The sequence below is a fragment of the Amphiprion ocellaris genome, chromosome 16, assembly GCF_022539595.1.
Source record: "Amphiprion ocellaris isolate individual 3 ecotype Okinawa chromosome 16, ASM2253959v1, whole genome shotgun sequence".
Taxonomy (NCBI): domain Eukaryota; kingdom Metazoa; phylum Chordata; class Actinopteri; family Pomacentridae; genus Amphiprion; species Amphiprion ocellaris.
Genome location: NC_072781.1, coordinates 21,385,176 through 21,406,362, shown reverse-complemented (window position 1 = coordinate 21,406,362; position 21,187 = coordinate 21,385,176). Strand labels below are relative to the sequence as shown.

The window sequence follows — 21,187 nt, the reverse complement described above, 5'->3', positions numbered from 1 at the left end:
CTCCATAGAAAATGTTAAGAAAATAATGATGCAACATACATTTGTGTAGGCTTTGTTAAGTCTATATTCAGTTCTATGTTCAGGCTCCTGTAAAAGGCCAGTATAAGCAGCAGACACAGACAATGCGATTCATTGGTTTATTGGTTGTTGAAATTGATTTGTTTCGCCATCCTTAACCACAGGACTGATTGGTAGGCAAACTATTTCTAAAGCTGCCAGAGTAGTCAAATGTTGGATAATTTTAGGACTCTTTGTGGCAGATGGAGTTTTTTAGATGTGCAATATTCAAAACTCGTCAAACTGATATTGTGATTTACACTTTGATGATTGAACGTGACCTGTCTTTGAAAACATGCCTTAGTCTGACTGTGTCTTCCTATTGGTTGAACATAGCTGAAACACATAAGTGGGACAAGGACTGGTTTTCAAATGAAACATTTGAAGTTGTTTGATGCTGATGTTGTACCAGTGAGGCACCTGCACCAAAACCGCAGACCGTTGTTAACTCTGTTTTCATCATTTATAACACTATCCAGGAAATCAAGAACAAGATATTTTAGGTATATTCAGACTGTCTGTATGTAATATGTAATATATATTGTCATAAACCCGCAATCTAAATGTTTTCTGTATCTTTCTCTCTATCTGTCTTTCAGGACCTCCAGTAAGTAACCAGACGCCTTGTGTGACCTGCATGTGGTAAAGTGACTGAAAGTGATTTTTTTTTTTTTTTTTTTTTGCATTTTGGTGTGATGTAGATGAACTGAAAAGTCCCCAGGAGTATATGTGATTACAGCTGTCTTGATGCAGTGGTAATCTGGACGTGATTTTATTATATGGCTCTTGTGTATACATTTGGTATGGTTCTTAGCGGTGCTTTAAATTGTCCACACGGTGAACACAGACTCTAATATTTAGTACTAGAATATTAAATAAGTGCTGCTTAGGAGTGGTTAGCAACATAAGTTCTCAGCAGGATGTTTCTCAGTTTGAATCTGCTGGCCAGCTTTTTCTATATGGAGTATAGTAGTTTCTGTATGGGTTTCCTTCTAAGTTTAATTCTGTAAATTGTCTGTAGTTGTGAATGTGAATGGTTTTCTGCCAGACCTGTGATTCACCAGTGACTTGTCCAAAGGATACCCCACTCTCGCCCACTGAGCAAATAGCTTAAAATCAAGCCTTTGTTTTAAAAGAAAATGTTCTGACTCATGTGCCTCAGTGACAGATGGATAAGGAACACTACTCCAAACATCTGGGTACTATGAGTTTGACTTTTCTAGAGTGTATCAGTTTTAAAATCACCTCTGCCAAAGATCCCACCCTGGAAAATTTGAAGGATAGTTCCCTCGTAGGAAGTTTTAAGATACATGAGGTCAGACAGCAAGGCAGATATTCCACTGTCATTTACTTTCTCAGGTCCATTACCACAGGAACAGTGCATTTTAAAGTTCTAGACATGGACAGGTTCCACCTAAATTAGTTTAATGTAATTGCCATCTGAATACCTCTTCTTCCTCTTTATTTGCAATGAGTCATCGGAAATAGAATGCAAATGAGTTGCTGCTCATGCCTGAGAGTATGAAACAGACGAAGACTACACGATGTTTCAGATGTAAATAAAGACCTTATATAAAAATGGTTTTGTATCTGACCTTCTAAAAATTCCAGTTAATGGTGACTTGCTTTTCAAAATTCTGCAATAGAGCCATTCATCGGAGAAATTTGTCATCAAATTAGCAGAAAAGTTTAGCAGCGTAGTGGATGTATAGAGCACTCTGTGGGCAGTATAGAAGAGTTAAGCTGATGTTTGACACCAGGGTCCTTATGCTAAAGAGGCGAAATGGTTGGAGTCCTGCTGCAGCCATTATGATGATTTCACAGATGGGCTGATTTCAGTCAGACAGACACAAGCTACCCTGACTGTGTTTGAGTACAAGGCTCCCCGGAGATAAGTTTGAATTTATCTCACTGCCATTTGGGAATCCAGTGATTACAGCAACTGTACTGAAATGAATCAATTTCTAAAGTCTAGTTAAATGTTCCATGGAACAGCACAATGAGTAAATATCATAAATTCACATCTACATTATGCATCCATGCTCAGGCTGGCAGTGGCCAGCTGGCACAGCACAAAGGGCAGGAGCATCATATAGTTAAGTTACATGATCACCACAGGACTATTCTCTCTGTTTATTTCGCATATCGCCATATACAACTGTAAGGTGGTATGAAAATTCTCTCTTTACTTGTCTCTTCAAACTGGCTTGCTGTCATCCTTAAAAACAATTAAAATATAATAGATCGTGGCTGCTCACGGGTCACATCACAAGCACTTGGCCATGTTGTGCCTGGCAAGAAACACTCTTAAAACCAATGAAATATAGGAATCACTTTCTGACTCTGGTGAAGCTGAACAGAATACCAACAGGGGTCCCTCACTAGCTGTCAGTCAAAACTTAAAAACATAGAAGCACAATTTATAAAAACCAAATACAGTTAAGTGCTGATATTTTTTGTCTGTCTGTTCAAGTTCAGTTACAGGGTATCACCCGTCAGCTTCTGGCTAAAATAACACCAGTAAGAACTGAGTATATAAAACCTCTCCTGCATCTCGAATCACTTCTTAGTGAGCACAGAAGTACCCAGGAGACCATACATCCCACGTTCAATGGCCAAATATACCCCTCTCCCACTACCCCCTCCCTGCTCTCCCATTCATTCAGTAGTACTTTGCCAAATGGGAGCCACATGTTGGAGGGTTACTTTGTAATTCAAGTGAAGGGTTCCTTCCGGGATTGAATGCCCTTTGCTCCCTGTATACACCCCCTGGATGGAGACTCAGTGGCCGGCAGCTATATGCAGCATGTTCACACTCAGCACCTTGCTACATACTTTTAAGCACTGCCCTGTGACTGCCTGATGGCATAAGTATAAGTACAAGTATATTTCTATCCCATGGATGAGAGCAGAGTCTAAATAGAGACAATGCAAAATACACATATACAATGCTGTTCAAAAGTCTGGTGTCATCCAGGCACTCTCATGTTTTCCCTGAAAACTCACTTTATTCATAGGGTTCACAGTGCATAGGGTTTTCTAAATTAATCAGAAATACAGTCTAGACGTTGTTAACGTGGTAAATGACTATTCTAGCTGGAAACGGCTGATTTTTAATGGTATATCTCCATAGGGGTACAGAGGAACATTTCCAGCAACCATCACTCCTGTGTTCTAATGCTACATTGTGTTAGCTAATGGTGTTGAAAGGCTAATTAATGATTAGATAACCATTGTGAAATTATGTTAGCACATGAATAAAAGTGTGAGTTTTCATGGAAAACATAAAATTGCCTGGGTGACCCCAAACTTTTGAATAGTGGTGTATATATATGTAAATAATATCCGATGATAATGGCCATTTGATAGGCTGATATCATCCAACATGTGTGCTTAAATTGACAGCATTGGTTATTTACATTTAGGTACATTAAGGTAAAAAACTTGATTTTCACTGCTGATCATTCAGTATCTTCCAGAGGACCAATTCATAGTTTCTCCACAGTAAATAAAAGCAAAACTTGCACACAAGGCTTGATTAACACCTGGGCCAAGAGGGAAAATGTCCAAAGAACTGACAGTCCAAAGAACTGAAACTACCAAACGCAGGGTTCACTGTGTGTCTGTTTAGTGTTGTAATTTAATAGGCTGCATTTTTCTTTTCAAATTATTCAAATTATCCACGAGAATGGCTATTAAAGGGAAAATAAGTGATTCTAATCCAATACAGTTTTTGGGATATTCAGCAAATATCTACTAGCTGTCTCTGTTAGTTGCTATTGTGTGTGTATGCAGACAACAAATCTGGTGTTTGTACACAACCCTGGCACTGTCAAGGGGGAAAACAACAAAGTGGCTTGGATCAATCCCCACAACACACACAACGCACACAACACTGGTGTGTCTGGGGCATGTTTGTGCTCGTGCACAGGACAGGAGGAAAGGAAGGGGGAGATGAGAAGAAAGAGGGCAGCAGTAGACAGACAGTAGGTCTGGCACATGCTATCTTAATATGCTAACTAGCTAATTGTCAAACAACTTCTATCCAGCATCAGACTTCACCTCTAACATCCAAATTGTTGGAGGTGACACGGCAATGGAAATTACATTGAATTTATCAAGACAATACAGGGCGTCCTCGACTTTTGTAGGAATTCCGTTCCTACGGCACAATGTTACGCGATTTTTGCCCAAGTCAGAACTCACATACTGTACATAAGTACCTATGTCGCTCACCTACGCTAACACAGTGGTAAAATCAGAATCGTTCATCCATCGGTGCTTCACCCTTTTCCGAGTGTTTTATTATATCTAATGTCACTTCCATGGAGAGGCTTTCCTTTTCTTCGAAGCACAGCCATCAGAAGAGTCTGACTTGTGCTTGGGAGCCATAATGAAGGGTTTCTAAAAAAAACAACACAAATGAAAGAAAGTGAATGTAGCACAATCCAACAATGGCGTACAACTGGCGAATGTAAACAAAGCCTTCTTCCTCGTATAGCGCCACGTGACGACGCATTTGTCTGCTCCACTCGCCAACTAGTTCCTACACAAAATTTGTTTCAATTTTTAAATTTAACGGCGTACATCAGATTGATGGAACAAGACTTTTTTCCTAAATTTATGGGAGTTGGCGACATAACCACGTAAAGCCGTAGGTCAAGGACATCGAAAACCAAAGATCTGCTGTAGATACTGACCAACTGCTTAGTTTTTTTTAGAGAACACGAAAAAATAAAAATCTAAGTCTCCAGTGTAAGCCTGCCTCAAATAAAGAGGCAGGCTTACTAAGACAAATGGAGCCCACTCTATGAAAGCATGCAATATGTGGTGCAGTTTCCTGAATAAAACTATGTTGAATGAAATTACCAAACCTTGCAGCATTGTAGTGGTTGTTCATTATACTCAACATTTTATTTTTGCCTCATGACCCCAAAACTTCTTTCAATTAGCCATGACTCCTCTTAGCTCCAAACCCCTGTTGTAGCTTGATGTATTAAAACCCTGAACAGACCGGCTGTCCACCACCAAAGTATATGACAAATTCTTTAGCCAGTTTTTGTTGGAGTGCTACATTATTTTAGAAAGGGTCCCTACATACATGCATTAAGTAGATGTTTAAAAGCAATCATTAAAACTAACAGCGCCAGATGAATTTTTGAGTTTCTTCCATCCAGGATTAGTGATGTGTGGAATGACTTCCCCTCTTATGCTGTCAGCCAGCAGTCACTCACACACACACAGAGACACACAGACACAGACACGCACACACACACACACACACACTGGATAGTGCACACCTCTCACTGAAGTCCTCATGGAAAAATATTAATGACATGCCAAAATTCAAGAGCAGCCAGTTATCATTCTGGTTAGTGAAGTGTCAGTATGTCAGTACCTCAGCAGCCTTTGTGAAAATGTTAGGAGTTCCTGTTTTGACTTGCAACCAATTAGCATTGTGTCCTTTTACTTAAGAGCTGCTCACACAAAAAGCACAGACTTAATTTCCGTTCACTCGCAAAAAACAAAACGCACTTGACTTTCTACATTGTTACACTGACATTCTTATTCTTAGTACCTGCCTATAAGTGGAAGCCCTTGTATTCTAGCTCCTTGTGGTTTGTTTTTGATGAAAGCCACCATGCTGATATGTTGTCATATCCGAATTAATGAGATATTCAAGTAGGGTGAGGTCAGAAGTTTGAATTGACTTTGCTGTGTATAAACAGGAGGACTTTCAGCATGTGCTCTCCCAAAACCAACCTTTGCATGAGTCTTTGTAGTGAAACCTTTTTGGTCTTTCACATTAAGACAATCTCATGATGTGCTGTAATAATTTCTGTTAATGTCTGTTTTTGAAGAGGCATGTTTCTTCATCAGCAGGGTACTTTCTGTGTGTATCTCACTGAGATAAAAAGGTCAAAATAAAACAGTAGCGAGTGTCTGCTCTTTATTTTATTCTGGCCTAGTTCAGTGGAGGTTTCCTCTATTATGTGGACATTATCTGTAAATTTTATTCTTTGCCTTTTTGTACCAATTTTGTCTCACCCCTTTTTCAGGGTCCTCCTGGACGAGCAGGCTTTCCGGTAACTCTCTTTTTAACTTGCGTCTTTGTGTGTTTCTGTATACAAAATTTGCATGCATAAATGGTGATCACTGCCATATTGATCTCTCTGCCTGCTCTTTACTGAGTAACTGTTGTCCTTGTTTGAGGCCGAAGATGAACATTTTTTAGAAAGCGATGTACTTTAAACAACTTAGTCTCAACAAATGGTATATATTGCAAGCGTTCAAGTGAGACTATGCAACTTTTGAAAGAGTACATACCACAGTTTGGTTAAAGCCATGAGGAATATTTGGTCTTAAAATCTAATGTTACTTTAGCTTTGTCCCTTCTAATGAAAAGTAGAGTTTTTAGATTAACCACAGATAGATTACAAAACCCCAAAATCCAGGAGTCCTGAAAGCTTTGGGCATGCAATGTGCAAACTAGTTAGTGGTAAGTTAATTTCAACTTTGTTTGCAAATATGCAGCCTATTGAGTTACTGCATTTAAAAAAAGAAAGAACCACAAAGCAATACAAGGGCCAGAAAAAATGGAGGTTTGTTTGGGCTTGTGATGCCAGTCTTTGCCCTTTTTGCAAGTTGATTTGACTAGAGCTTTACAAGCTGCTATTTCAAAGTGGGTTCCCTCACAGTGTCTTTAAAAAAAGTCAGTAAAAATGAAGGAATATTTATTAATTATCTTGTAATTGGCACTTGTGGCAGCATGTTGCAGAGCCTTGCTTTAAAGCATATTGTCATCACCGATCAGAGTGTGCACCATATTACACTAGTGAAACACTGGGTAGTTTCACAACATACACTACCGTTCAAAAGTTTTGGGTCACCCAGACAATTTCATGTCTTGCATGAAAACTCACACTTTTATTCATGTGCCAACATAGTCGCACAAGGGTTTTCTAATCATCAATTAGCCTTTCAACACCATTAGCTAACACAATGTAGCATTAGAACACAGGAGTGATGGTTGCTGGAAATGTTCCTCTGTACCTCTATGTAGATATTCCATTAAATATCAGCTGTTTTCAGCTAGAATAGTCATTTACCACATTAACAATGCCTAGACTGTATTTCTGATTCATTTAATGTAATCTTTATTGAAAAAAAAATGTTTTTCTTTCAAAAATAAGGACATTTCTAAGTGACCCCAAACTTTTGAACAGTAGTGTTTGTAGTAATGTGCATTAGTTGCGTTCAAATATTTATTTTTAAGGAAACACTTTTGCACTTAACTTAAAGTTTCTGCATTTCAACATGGAACAGAAACTCAGTTTGATTCTGTTACTGTTTCTTTGATCATTTCTCAGTTCAGAAACCTCAGAGAGGTCGGTACAGCAGTGGAACTGAATGCTTATAGCTTTCAAACCTTCGCTCCTCTTTCTGCTGATGCAGCAGTCTCAATGTGTCAAACTCACATGGTTCCTATCATGGCAGCAGGTCTCCATCTAACATCTAGTGTCTGACCCTGCAACCAGCAAGCTCCACATGTGATTCTGAGCAGCCCACTTGTGAAACAGGTCCATAAAACAGTCTCAAGTGGAGAACAGCCCCATATTTCACTCCTTTGCTGGAGTCTCACTGACAATTTGTGTCAAAGTAAAGATGAGATTCCTTCCAGGATTTGTGATTGATTGCCCTTGTCAAGCAGCGGGAAATAAAATCATGAGTGGTTTTTGACCGATTGAGGGCAGGGGGATGTGGTTTTTGGAATAAGGGCCTTTAAGAATTGTAAATTAGGCAGCAGACCCCACTGATATGATGGATAGATCATAAGCACAGTGTCCCCTCCTCATTTTACCAACACACACAGCGTATTCCTACAGTTCCCATTAACCCTTTGGCTACTCACATGCAAATGTAGAAAAAATAATTCACTCATACCTAAGATAAAACTAACATGCAATATCTGCATTAACATACCTCACTGTATAGCTACATCAATTAGCCACAACATTAAAACCACCTGCGGGAATGTTTGTCTAGACCAAATGTGTCAAAGTAACAACCACATGAATGCCAGGACCCAAGGTCTCCCAGCAGAACATTGCATTGTAAAGAGATGAGAGGATCAGGGTAAGTCACTCCATCTGGCAGTGTTTTTAATGTTGTGGCTGAATGGTGTATGTCAAAGCAAATGTGGTTGTATGAGTATCTCTGCACAAGCATCACCCATACTGGTGTTGCTGCTGAGCACTGACTTAAGTTCCACTGAAGCTCATTTAGATTGTAAATACTCCTTGGCATTGCACCACTGAGGACCTACATAAATCTGGACTGCAGTGTGTTTGTGTGTGTGTGTGTGTGTGTGTGCATGCATGCGTGCGTGCGTGTGGTGAGACACCAGTTTAATAAGGGATTATCAAGGCCCTATTAACTTGCTAACTATAAACAAGAGTGTGGACATGCATGGGTGTACATAAGTGCGTGTTGTTGGTGTGTATACAGGAGAAACGTGTGAGACATACAGCTAGAGGAACATTGCTGTAGTGATCAGGTTTCTGTTTGGGGAACATAGAGCAAAACATGAACTGAATGAGGTTTTTCAAAACACTCAATTTGTCTCATAGCTATTAAACCCTCTAGTGAAGGTTGTATTTTGTGGTTACCACAAATAATCACATAAGGCACTATGTCAAGCCCTCTGCTCTGGGTTAAAACTGTCTTTGGTGGTACCAGATTCTCCCCAAGGCCTTGGTTTAAATCAGGACCTTGGACAGGGCTTCAAAGAGCCCAGCTGTAGCCTGATAGTATTTAAAGGCTTTAACAATATGCCACAAACTAATGACAGAGATACCAGCACCTCTGATGTGCCAAGGCTGAAAACAGCTGAATCTATGTCCATACTCAGTCTACACTGAAGAATTGAAGAGTGCGGTTTAATTAAGATGTGAAAAGAAGGCACCCTATATTTCTTAAAACTGATGGACTGATTCCTTTCTTTGAGATATCTTATCTGTCAGGCAACTCCAGTTCTCTAGCCGTTCACATTTCACGCAAACATCAACATGAATGGTTACCACTGTGACAGAACTAGTCTAGCCTTGTCTGAACAGACATTGTTTTATTTGCTTGTTTTAACCTGTTTGGGAAGTATTGTCGAATTCTGTCTAAACTGTATCAGATAAGATATGAGGTGAAAAGTGAGCAATGCAGTGGCAAAATCAAGCTGTAATTTATGTGATACTCTTAAAGCTCGTCAGAACAGAGGCTGGATTTAAAGGCCTCTCATGTCATGACAGAAATGTTACTTTCTTAGAGACATGCATCTATCTGATATTTGCAGTTTCAGGCAAAAAAATGCAATAAAATGTAAATTAAATGTAATCTTTGAAGTGAAGAACACCATCTGTCCTTAAAGGAGAAACCTCCTTAATGCCAATTCATGCTTTCCATGTGTGTGCGTCCGCAAGGGTAAATTTAAATATCCACCCAAGACTCCTCAGTGGTTATTTGTGTGCAGTCCAAAACTTGTGACCATGTGGACTGCAATTGTGCTGACTGCATATGTGCCCTGAAAACAAATGTTTTTTCACTCCATCCGACCATACGAGGAGATTCTCAGTTATCCACACCTTTAGAATTCATCATTAAAAGACTTGCAGTTGAAGTAGTACTTTTGTCATCAGCAGTGCACTGCTTGATCCTCAGATATTGGTGGAGGTAGTGTGGGCAGCAGGAGGTGCATTGAAGACTTTAGAAACAGACATCATTTTATCACTCTGATTTAGTTTGACATGACAAGGTTTATGGTTATCTGACTTATGTGAGTAGAAAATAATGACCAAATGCTCATAACGCAGAGACCGCTAACCTCTTGACTCAAATGACATGAAATATATTTGCAAAATATTTCAGGTATCTCTCCAGACTCTTAAGTTGGGCATGAGTGCATAAAGCAGTTTTTCTTGTCACTGTATCGTGTTCTGCTTCTCTCTGGTTTTACCATTTAGCATTGCATGTATAACTGATATAAGCTGACTAACACAAAGGATTCGAATTCCTTAAAGGGATACCATGGAATGAGGACAAACACAGTGTCTGTATACCGTGTATAAGCATCACATTCCCAGTTGTAGCACCAATTAGGTTCAATAATAGTACCAGTAAATCAGTGTTATTGCTGGGTACAACTGCAATTCCTGAAATGAATCAATGGAATTTCAACTTAAGTTGAATTTAAAGAGATGAGATGAGTTGGTTGAAATGACCGAGAGCCTACATGCCTGAAGATCATGGTATCCCTTTAAGAGTTCACTTCAGTCCTCAGTCTAACTGTCTTATTTACCCCTGTTCCCTCTGAATTTGCATTGGTCAATAGGGTGACAAAGGAAGTATGGGAATTCCTGGGAGAATGGTGAGTGTCTTGAGTTTGTGGGTCAAGCGCACTATAGTGGTTACATTCAAGTGTAGTCACAACACAAATATAACAGTTACCAGTGCAACAGGTACTACAGTAAGGTAAAAATCTGATTTGATTTTAATTAGATTCAGCTTTAGTCACATTTCAGCACATACGACCTTATTTTAATGTTTCATCAGCACAGCAGTAACAAAATTAATAAATGAAAGCTTTCCAAAAGTCAGGTAGCAAGCTCTTTAAAAGCCAGACTGGTAATTGCACAGTGATGTTGGGAAATATCCAATTAACATCTCATGAAGTCTGTTTGATTTCCAGTTATGTGTATATGTATTAATAGTCACAAATAAGTATGGCTACATGTATATATATAATTCTCATCGGGTTCTCCAGCTTCCTCTAAGATTCCAAAAGCATGCTGAAGTTAACTGATGATTCTAAATTGTCCGTAGGTGTGAATGTGAGTGTGACTGTTTGTCTCTGTGTAGCACTGTAATAGACTGTTGTATACACACACTGTTGCCCATAAAGTTTGAATAAAATACTTTTTACCTCTTGTCAAGAAATATATATAATGTTCTTGATAGGTAAAGTGTATATCTTCGCAAAACCTTTTTGACCAATCTCTTCCAGTTAGACCACAATTAACCTTTGCAAATTGTGTATTCATACTTAAACAAAATTGGGGGTATTGAACAATAGCATTTCAGGTTTTGTTTCAATTTTTCAACCTTGGTCAGTTTAATAAGAAACACAAATTCAAGGGGATTTCATGCATGAGAATGTCCAATATTACTCTTTCAAATGTCACTCAGTCACTAATATTGAGTAGGATCATCCCTGATACGGATCAATGTGTTAAGACGTCATGGCATACTGTCCACAAGCTTGTTGATGGCGTCAATGGGCAGGGCGTCCCACTCTTTGGTCAGATCCCAGGCCAATTCCTGTAGATCCCAAGGAATATTGTCCCTCTCATTAAGGGCTGGGCCTAAGGCATCCCAGGCATGCTCGATAGGGTTTGTATCAGGCGAGCAAGCAGGCCATGGCATCTGCTGCACCCCAAGAAATTCTCTCACTACAGCTACCTTATGTGCTCTTGCATTGTCATCTTGAAGCCCATTACATTTGTAGTTTGGCGGGAAACATTGATTCCATGGTGTCTTCTCCACAAACAACGAAGGTGGGTCGCTGCCATTTTCCAGTTTCTACAGCACAGATTAACCAGTTGCCAGTCATCTTGCCTGGTAGTTAGTCATGGTCGTCCTGGAGATTTTCGTGGCCTTAAATGACCCTCCTCTCGATGATGTTTGAGAATTCTACAGACCGCGCTCTGCGATATTCCAAGGAAATTAGCAATGTTGGCTTGTTTGTATCCGTTCTGTCAGAGTGCGCACACTCTTTTGCGTATTGACAGCTGCGTCAGACGAGGCATAGTCTAGGGGACCTCTGTGTCGAACTTGGTTCAAAATTATACAGCCAATTCTGAAAACGTGGACTTCCTGCATATAGACTTTAAGCAGGAAAAGGACAACACAGCGAATATCTTGCCTTTTATAGTGCCCAAGAATTGTTAAGCATGAATTTGTTTCACTTGGGTAACTGGGACTCAGTATGACATCATTAGTATGATGTGTATAAATAGGAATGAAAAGAGTAATGTGTCTGAAAACCAAATAGTTTCAACATTATGGGCAACTATATATATATATATATATATATATATATATATATATATATATATATATATATATATATATATATATATATATATATATATATATATATACAGTAAGTTTGTTAACTACATATAAACAACTACATAAACACCTAAATGTGACTCTCCCTGTACTAGATGCCCTGCAGACCTGTAATGTGTAATGCAACTAACTCTCCCAAGATGTATGTTGGTATTTCCCAGCTCTTACTGTGCAGTGAGCAGTCTCTAATATACAGTGTGACCATACAAATCATTTTATTTGGTTTTGTACATTTCATCTTGATCTGGCTCTATCTAAAAGAAATACATACAATGTCAGCCCTGCCACCTGTAGGTAAAGTTCAACCGTCCATATATATTATTACTCATACGACACTGCCCTCAGGCCTAGGTGAACTGTTTTATAGTGGCTCGGTTAAGTTAGAACTGTTGTATTGCTAATATAGACGATCAGAGAATGATTATGAACTGTTGAGGTTATTGTTTTTATATTATGAATACTATGATCCAGAAGCAAGAAAATCTATTTAGTGTCAATGAGCAGACATGTTTGACCTTTTTTAAAATTGAATTACAAATTTGTCAAACTTTGCCCCTAAACAGCATTTCTTTGCTCTCATGCTCTCTCTTAAAGGAAGTGAAATAAAGTGGCACGATTTGTTGCTTCACAGTGTTCATAAGAAAAGAACTTATCTTTTGCATGCATTTGTAATGATAATGATGAATTGTGAAGTTGGGACATTTGGACAGTGTCTCCTTGAAAGCATTTATAGCCTTGCACTCAATGCAAACATCAAAAGTGATGTGTGTATAATAACAAAGATGTGAAATGATTGTGAATGTCAAAGAATCTTGAAAAACGTTGATAATTATAACAGGAATCGTTGTACCCCTGATTCCACTATCAGAAAGGATGTTTCAGTCACTGTTGCACAATCTGACAAGCACTTTGTCTGTGGCATACTGAGGCCTTACCTTCCACTTAGCTCCAATTAACTTACACATACAGTAGCCCTTCTTAGCTCTTACACCATCACCCCCATCACTAGTACTGAGGATGCTGCATGCCCCAAACCCTCTCCATGTCTCTAACACTGGTTCCTCTTTCTCTTGTGTCTCTCTCCTCCCCTCATACCTATTTGCATGTGACTGTGTCTGCTGTGACTGATCCCAGGGCTTAAAAGGACACGCAGGGGAGAAGGTAAGTTTAGGAGTCTGTGCCATTAGCAGGATCACATAAAAATGTAGTTATTTTGCACCAATCATAGGCACAATGCAACTTTGTCCTAAAATTTTCTGGCCTTTTTGGTGTCCTGTGTTACTGTTTTTTCATCTGTGGTCAGTCCAGTCTGCTTGCATCAGCACAAAAAGGATGAATTACAGAACAACAGTCAAATATAAATAGGCTGTAATTTGAAACATTGCTATGCTGTAACTTAGTGGGTGGTGGTGTTGGTGGTTAGACGTGCAGAGCTGTTCACTGTATTGTGTGCACAGGTAGCATGTGATTTATATCAGAAACTTGGGCCTGTATATTTAAACAGCATGAGGGTCACATTCTATAAATGGTTTCCCACCCCGGTTGGATTACCTGAACTCTTTACACTGTGAAACACAATAGTAACGATTTGTCACAAAAGCGTCTGAAAGTTCTAATTTAAGACTCCCTGTAGAAAGTGGAGAGACATTTATAGAGGCCACAGCAGAGTACATTAGGAGATTCTCAAAGAGAACTTAAAATGAATAGTCATACTTTGTGATAAATAAATGGTACTAGTCTGTTGCGCAAGTTAAATCTTGGCGTCTGTCAATTTGAAATTATCATAAAAATGAGCTGCCAGCTGGAAAAAAAGTCAGATATTGGCCTCAAGGTGGACATAATATGTAAGACAAATTTTATTGTAAGCTCCGGTATCTCCCATTTGGCGTCATGAATTGCAAAATCGTGTCAGAGATGGTAAACATGCAGTAAGACTGCCAATGAAATCAGCTCAGCTCAAGGAGGCTATGGTGAGTTAAATGGATATAATTTTTTCAAGTAAAAGCTAAAGTTATCCTGTAGATTTTTATTCTTGTTATTGAAAAGAATAAAAACAAGACTGATGAATATTTGGTGCATCCACTAGAGTGCAATACAGTACCTGAAAAATCTTTGTGAATACTTAGGAATGTTATGATCTTGAATTGTCCAACTCTCTCGGTCCTTGTCACCTACAGTATCCACAGTGAAACATGTTTTCCAGTTTCCTGAGACATGGTGGAAATGTGCTGTGTCTTCAACATGCATTAAATTAAGGCTGTTTCTTTGTATAATAATCAGAACAATTAAACCATCTCAAAGGTTGAATTCAGCCCTTACACCTGTAATTTAACTCTATAAATGAAAATGACAAATGCAGTGCGTGACTACGTAGCTGCAAGAAAATCCAAACAATTATTATAAATCTTGCGTACAACAGGTGCAGCAGCCTTTATACAAATTCTAAGACTGCTCATTCCCCCATATGTCATTGTCAGAAATGCAGCATTTTTTTTGTAGAAATGCAGCATTTGTTTATTAGTTATTGATGATTAGAAATCATGGCAACATAGAATGTAGCCATTTAATATAGATCTACTCACAGACAAAATTACCTTGTGCTGAGCACAGGCATGTGTTATGCATGTGTACGTTCTGTATGAATACCAAATCGCATGACCTTAATATGTAACGGGCCGTGGGAATTGATGGGACTAGGAAACACCCCCACAATTTAGTCAATTGTTCCTTGTATCATTTATGACGGATATGTCCCCATAGGTCCACAGCAGTGGATTTGTAGTAGGATCGCAATCATGTGATTGTCAGCAGCTGATGTAGTGTTCACTTGTTGTCATAGTTACAGTGATGCCGTGCCGCTATCTCGCAATGTCATAGAAATCTTTAACAAATTTGTGGATTCAGACTAAAAGCCGCATCACATCCTGTCTAATCAGTTGGTCCTTGTGCCATTTCTGATCTTCCCTGAAAATTTCATCCAAATCTGTTAGTCCGTTTCTGAGTAATGTTGCTAACAGACAAACAGCCAGACAAACCAACGCTGATCATCACATAACTCTGCCGCATTCCTTTATGGAGTAATAGAAATAGCGAGTCCATCCAAATAGTATTGTTGACATAATCTAAATAAAAAATGTCAACTATATTTGTAATCGTCATTTAACGAGTCATTGAAAAAGGGACCAGGAAGATTCTACTGGCTATGGGAAGGGTTTTTTTTGCCCCTTCTATGTGTTTTTTTTAATAAACATTGTCTCTAGCAGCAGACATAATTTGCATCTAGCTAGAAATTAATCAGCAAATATTTATCTCAGGTTAGTGGAGACCAAAACAGAGTTAAATGAAGAATTAGTCCACACTAGGATGATAATTTTAACGTCTGTGTCAACAGGATGTTTGCCAACGTAGTCGGCATTACAAGATGCTGTCAGCATCATGTTGAAAGTTAATGTTAAAAGTAGTTAATGCAACTTTAGTAATAATGTCTCCCGTTTCATCTCAACATGTTGCCAATGTAGTTTACTGGATTATTAATCTCAATAAATTGAACTTCAACTTCTGGATGGACTTCAATGTGGCTCTTCACATTTGCTTAAGCAATCATAAAGTTCCAATCTATCAGCTGCATCTTAGCCAGAACCAGCAGATTAAGAGATTTGTTCTCATCAATTTGATTTGTAATGAGCAGAGCAAATGCAGAACAAAGGGGAAGAACACAACGACTTCTTGACTTTCATACCACTGTGATTGATGTGGTTATTAGCCAAAACTTAGGAAGGTTAGGTTTTGGACTGACTAGAGAACAAAAATAGTATCCTGACCACCAAGGCAGCAAGTGGACAAGCAGACAATGGAGTGCCAGTTTTTTGGATTGCTCTACAGATCTCTACCCAAAATAATCTTTTGGCTTCCCAGAACAGAACGTATCTTTCTAAGTTGTGATCAGACAGACCTGTGGTTAGTGTCTTACAGTATCTGCCAGGGCAGAGGATGAAGTAATACAGGAACTATTTACTGCAGACTTGGCTATACATCATCTCTTAGAGGGACGCATCATCCCTAAAGGAAGCTTGAGGCAGGCACACAGAGTTAAGACGATCTTTTCCAGAACACTGCACTCTTGAAACATTTGGCTTCTTGTGGGTTTAGTGGGAGGGTGCTTGGAGCAAGTAACTGGCAAACTGGGCCAGGCTAAAAGAAAAAGAAAAAGACAGATTGGTTTTGCGAGACAAAAAAGGAGAGAAAAGGAAGCACAGCTGATGGACATTGTTCTTTATAGGCTAGAGAAACAATATTTTGAAGGAAATGAGATTTTCATAGTTTTGTCTGTGATTCCACAGCATTTGTTTTTATTTACATTCCCTGATTTGCTCCTGGTTTTAGTTGAGAGTCTAACTCTCCCTTGTTACCTTGACCTCACTGTCAAAGTAATCCAATCTCACCACCAGTGCATCTGTAAATCTTCACCTGTCTTAGCTACTACAGCTGTAGTAAACCAAGGACGTAATTAAGAACTGCCTCAGATGATATAAACTCTCTATTTCTCCATCGTTACCTTTACCTTCTGGCCCCTGAGTGATACATCTGTCATCAAATCAAGGGTGACAAAACAGATACTTGTTGTAATGTTTAGAAATATTTGGAATCACCTGGGTTTTAGATGGATGACTGGCACCATCCAATATGTCATTATGGTGGGAATTACCTTCAGGAGTAGGGAAGAAGCTAATTAGGAAAAGTGCTGGAAACCTGAGTTGGGCCAGTCTGGTTTCAGTGTTTTGTGGGACTGGGTGGCAGAGAACACTGCTGCCATGGTACAAATTGACTACTTTTTCCAAACCCAAAGCCCAGAGGCACTCCACTGTTTACACTACAGTGGTGCTAACCATTTGAGTCAATTTTGGCATTCAAAAAGTTCACATTATTCAAAGTACAGTCTTGAAATAACATCCAGGTTGAGTGGGATGGAAGGGAACAGTATGAATGCTTAAAGCCTGGTCATTTTAACATTCTGAATACACTGTATCAGAGACCATGTTGTTGGCATTGGAGATGCAATGCAGGTTCACTTCTTACAGCAGAAAACATGAAACGCATGTACTGTCCTGGAACTGAACTCTATACATCTGCTCATCATGTTCAGCTGAAAATGCAGCATCTGAAAGTAATTTAGTGTCTTTTCAGCTCAAATGCATTTTTAAAGAAGGAAAATTTTAATGAAACAGAAGAGCCTTTCAAGTCTTAAAGATAGTTATAAATGTCATGCATTTTAAGTACATTATAATGGTGAGCAGTTTCCTTTATTGCTTGTAAACACCATACATAGAAAGTTTTTAAGGTGTCTGAACTCTCTGTCAGTGTCTTGATAAACCAAAAGTCATTGATTGAACTCTGCTCTGCTGCAGTGTAAACTGCTACAGATGAGACAAGAAGTCAACGGTACAACTATTACTCGTGAATAATCTCTTAGGGATGTTTCAACCATTTAGTATTCTAGGCTTCTTAGGAGACAATGATATGTCCTGACTGTTGCCTCACTGTATATACTGCAAAATAAGGCTATTACATTTTCCGTATACACCAATCAGACACAACATTATGACCACTGAAAGGTGAAGTGACTAACATTGATCGTATTGGTACTATGTGGTGTGGATTTCAGCATCCATGTAGGTAAGACTGAGATACCCAAATAAACGTTGTCCCAGAACAAGCACACTCCATGCAAATAACAATGCCAAATGTCTCTGGCCTACCCCTGCAGGAAAATGCACCCCACCACATCACAAAAACATCAAACAATCAGGAACTTCTTGAGAAACATGACAGTCGCCCAAGACGTTGATTAGACGTCCAAATTTCCAAGACCCCATTCTGATCAAGCATCAACAGGATGCAATGGAACAAGTTTGACTCACAGACGCCCCACTGCACAACCCAGAGTACCCAAATGATCCTCTGCCAATGTCCTGGTGCCAGACCCCATAGGACACCCTGAGAGGTCCTCTTGTCCAGGCACAAATGTTCAGAGGATTTTTGACCACATAAGGAGGACGAACACAATATTAGGCTCAGTGATCATAATGTTATGCCTGATCAGTGTATGACTCACACGTTTTTTTGCCAGGCACATAGAGTCTAACAAAAGCCTGACTGAAAGTGTCAATATTGTAGTTTCTTAGACTTTGGAGGCACAGAAGACATTACACAACCATTTCACAGCCTGGGTAGTACTCGTCATGACGAACTGACTTTGATGTATGAAACTGTTTGAGTGTTCAGCTGTCTTGAACACTGTAATACAAAAACATGAATTCCCATCTGGCTAGCATGTTAGCTCCCTAGCTAGAAGGATTCACCAACTAACTCTACAAACTCACTACAGCAGCACCTATAAAGAGTGACACCAGTTTTACATTTCTGTGCAATAACACACTGTATACATGTGTTAGTGGATGGATTCGTTCTTTCTGTAGCTTTTTACCTTTGAAGGAATATATCAATGTGCTTAATTTCTCTGGAGGTGACAAGGAAAACAAGGAATCTCCTTTCCTTCTTGTCTTTTAGTTATGCTTTGTTTTGTTCCTGTCATTTTATCTGTCCACAGGGGGCACCAGGCGAGCCTGGTCTGTCTATCATTGGACCAAGAGGACCTCCTGTAAGTGTCTTCACCTCCCCCTACACATAATAAACCTCTTTTCTGGAATCATGGCTACTTGCTTACACAGTAGTACCTCTGCTTAACACATCAGCTTGGTAGGCTCCAGCAGACTTCAGTTCTGTTGATTGAACTACACTATCAGAAAGAATTGTTCTTTCCAGACTTGTGGCGGACTGGGCTCAGGTTTATGTAAGCCCAGCCAAACCGTCTTTATTCCAGACTGGGTGAATGCACCACAAATTACATAATAATGCCAGCCTATTTAATTACAGACTGTGTGGAAACAGTAGAATTGTTAAGAGGATTGGATTGGAACAGGGATTTGGCTATATATTGGATCATCAGTCATGCTTGTTTTAACGGGAAGCAAAGCAAGAAACTCCATCCTGGTCCAACTGAGGTCATTGTTAGTTATCCAGACAGAAGGCCTTCTTGGTTTCTCATATTATAGCTCATATTCATGGGAGGTCAGATGAGTTTAGATTCTTTTTCTTCTTCTTTTTAATATACTGGAGTTTGATAAGTTGCATAATTTATCTTTCTTTCTTTTTTAAACAAATAATGAAAGGATAACCAAGGGTCCAGCCAACTTCAGTGGAGCACACATCTGTTTTTCTAATGGATGGCTATTACAATCTATATCTATACATACTCTCTCTTTTTGAATGGTAATAGACATTTCTAATGAATAACAGGTTGCAGAGGAAGATCTGCACAGTAGGAGCAGAGTGCTAAACTCAGACATGCAGTCTATCAGAAACACTTCGAAGCTAGTTTGCCACAGCAGGTGAGACTGACATTAGAGACTCTAGTTGTGACCCTAAATGGAACAAGGAAGTTATTTCAACAGAGGGGGGAGGTGAATGAAAGGAAATGACAGCTTCGGCTTGCCAAATGCCTCAACTTCTTTGCCACATTGTCATTTCATCAAGTTGGATGAATGGGTGTAAGGATAGTTTCAGTTTAAAGCTTTGCAGCTTGACCATGGGCTGCAAAGAAGTCATTTTTACAGAAATGTACTTGACAGGACTCGATTGTAAAGGAAATAATGTTGTTTGAAATTTAAAATTTGGATTCAAAATGTGTTTCAATGAGGTCAGTGAGTGTGAAAGGCCATTCTTGACCTTGAAAATTGTGATAACTTTAAAGTTTTTCTCATGGTCATGAATAGATTCATATTTGAGCATTTTATGTGATCCTTATTCTAAAAATAACTTAAAACCTCACCTTAAATGAAGGTTCACTTACAAATTTTTTATAGTATGTCTTAAAATTTTAATCAGCATTTTTTTCTTTGCATTTTTAGGAATTTTCTGCAGAATTTTCTGCTGAAAATTTTCTGTTGTTGAGTGTGTATGTACAATTTGAAACTCCCTGTAACTACCTCAACCTCCAGACAAACTATATCATAAGTTCCATCCTTATTTTCAATTCACTCCTTTTTCCTAGGATATTTAATGTCTCATACCAGTACGACAAACAACCATCAGTGTGCTGGCTAATTATTACTCACATACACTCATTGAGCTCATTTGCTTTCTGTCCCTTGTCATCCATCTTTAGCAGATCAGAACTCTGGTCAATTCCAGTATCTGAGTTCTTCCTGTACACATAATGTGTTTATATATATTCATACTAAGTGTTTTCAGTATCACTCTTGTACCACATTCACTGACTTGTAAACAGCATGTTTTTGATGTCAGACCTTTAGCGGTTCATTGTCTTTCATTCTTCTTCTTCTTCTTAAGGGGCAACCTGGTACAAGAGGCTTTCCAGGCTTTCCAGTAAGTCATGACCATACTATCAGTTGCACTGATACTGTATGATGCTTTAATAAAGTACGTAACAGATGTCAATTTAATATTTAACTTTAATAAGCAACAACAGCAAAGCATTATTATAATACACAAAATTGGTATTATTATTATTAACCAGAAATGAGTAAATCATGTCCTAGCTGCTAAATAGTAAATGACTAGTTAATAAATAACTTGAGAAGTAGGTTATGGTAATGGTTACTTCTGAGACATTCAATCTTTAGTGTTATTGGTAATAAGTGAGTAATAATGAAAAACATTGTAGTGGTGTGTTGTACTGGATTGTTATTAGAAATCCACCACTTTATCATGGTCATATTATTTGCCACTTTTTGGGGGGTATTTCTGCTGATGAACTTTTCATTTCCTAAATTTTAAACTTTTTTGCTTCTTTGTTTACTTGCTTGTTTGTTTGGCTAGAGTCTAGCTGCTAGACCCGTTAATATGTGTCTGCAAGTTACAAATACGTTGA

The 21,187-nt window shown here is 38.8% G+C and overlaps 1 protein-coding gene across 1 annotated transcript in view; it reads left to right on the top strand.

Moving 5' to 3' along the window:
* The first annotated feature begins 659 nt into the window (after window positions 1-659).
* The window catches only part of col13a1 (collagen, type XIII, alpha 1), an 83,628-nt gene continuing 63,100 nt past the window's right edge, over window positions 660-21,187 (top strand). Inside the window, exons 1-6 of the mRNA XM_035942022.2 lie at window positions 660-664; window positions 6,117-6,143; window positions 10,439-10,474; window positions 13,372-13,398; window positions 18,845-18,895; window positions 20,647-20,682. Of these exons, the coding sequence (XP_035797915.2) occupies window positions 10,454-10,474; window positions 13,372-13,398; window positions 18,845-18,895; window positions 20,647-20,682 (135 nt within the window). The 5' untranslated portion in view covers window positions 660-664; window positions 6,117-6,143; window positions 10,439-10,453. The remainder of the gene's footprint in view (window positions 665-6,116; window positions 6,144-10,438; window positions 10,475-13,371; window positions 13,399-18,844; window positions 18,896-20,646; window positions 20,683-21,187) is intronic.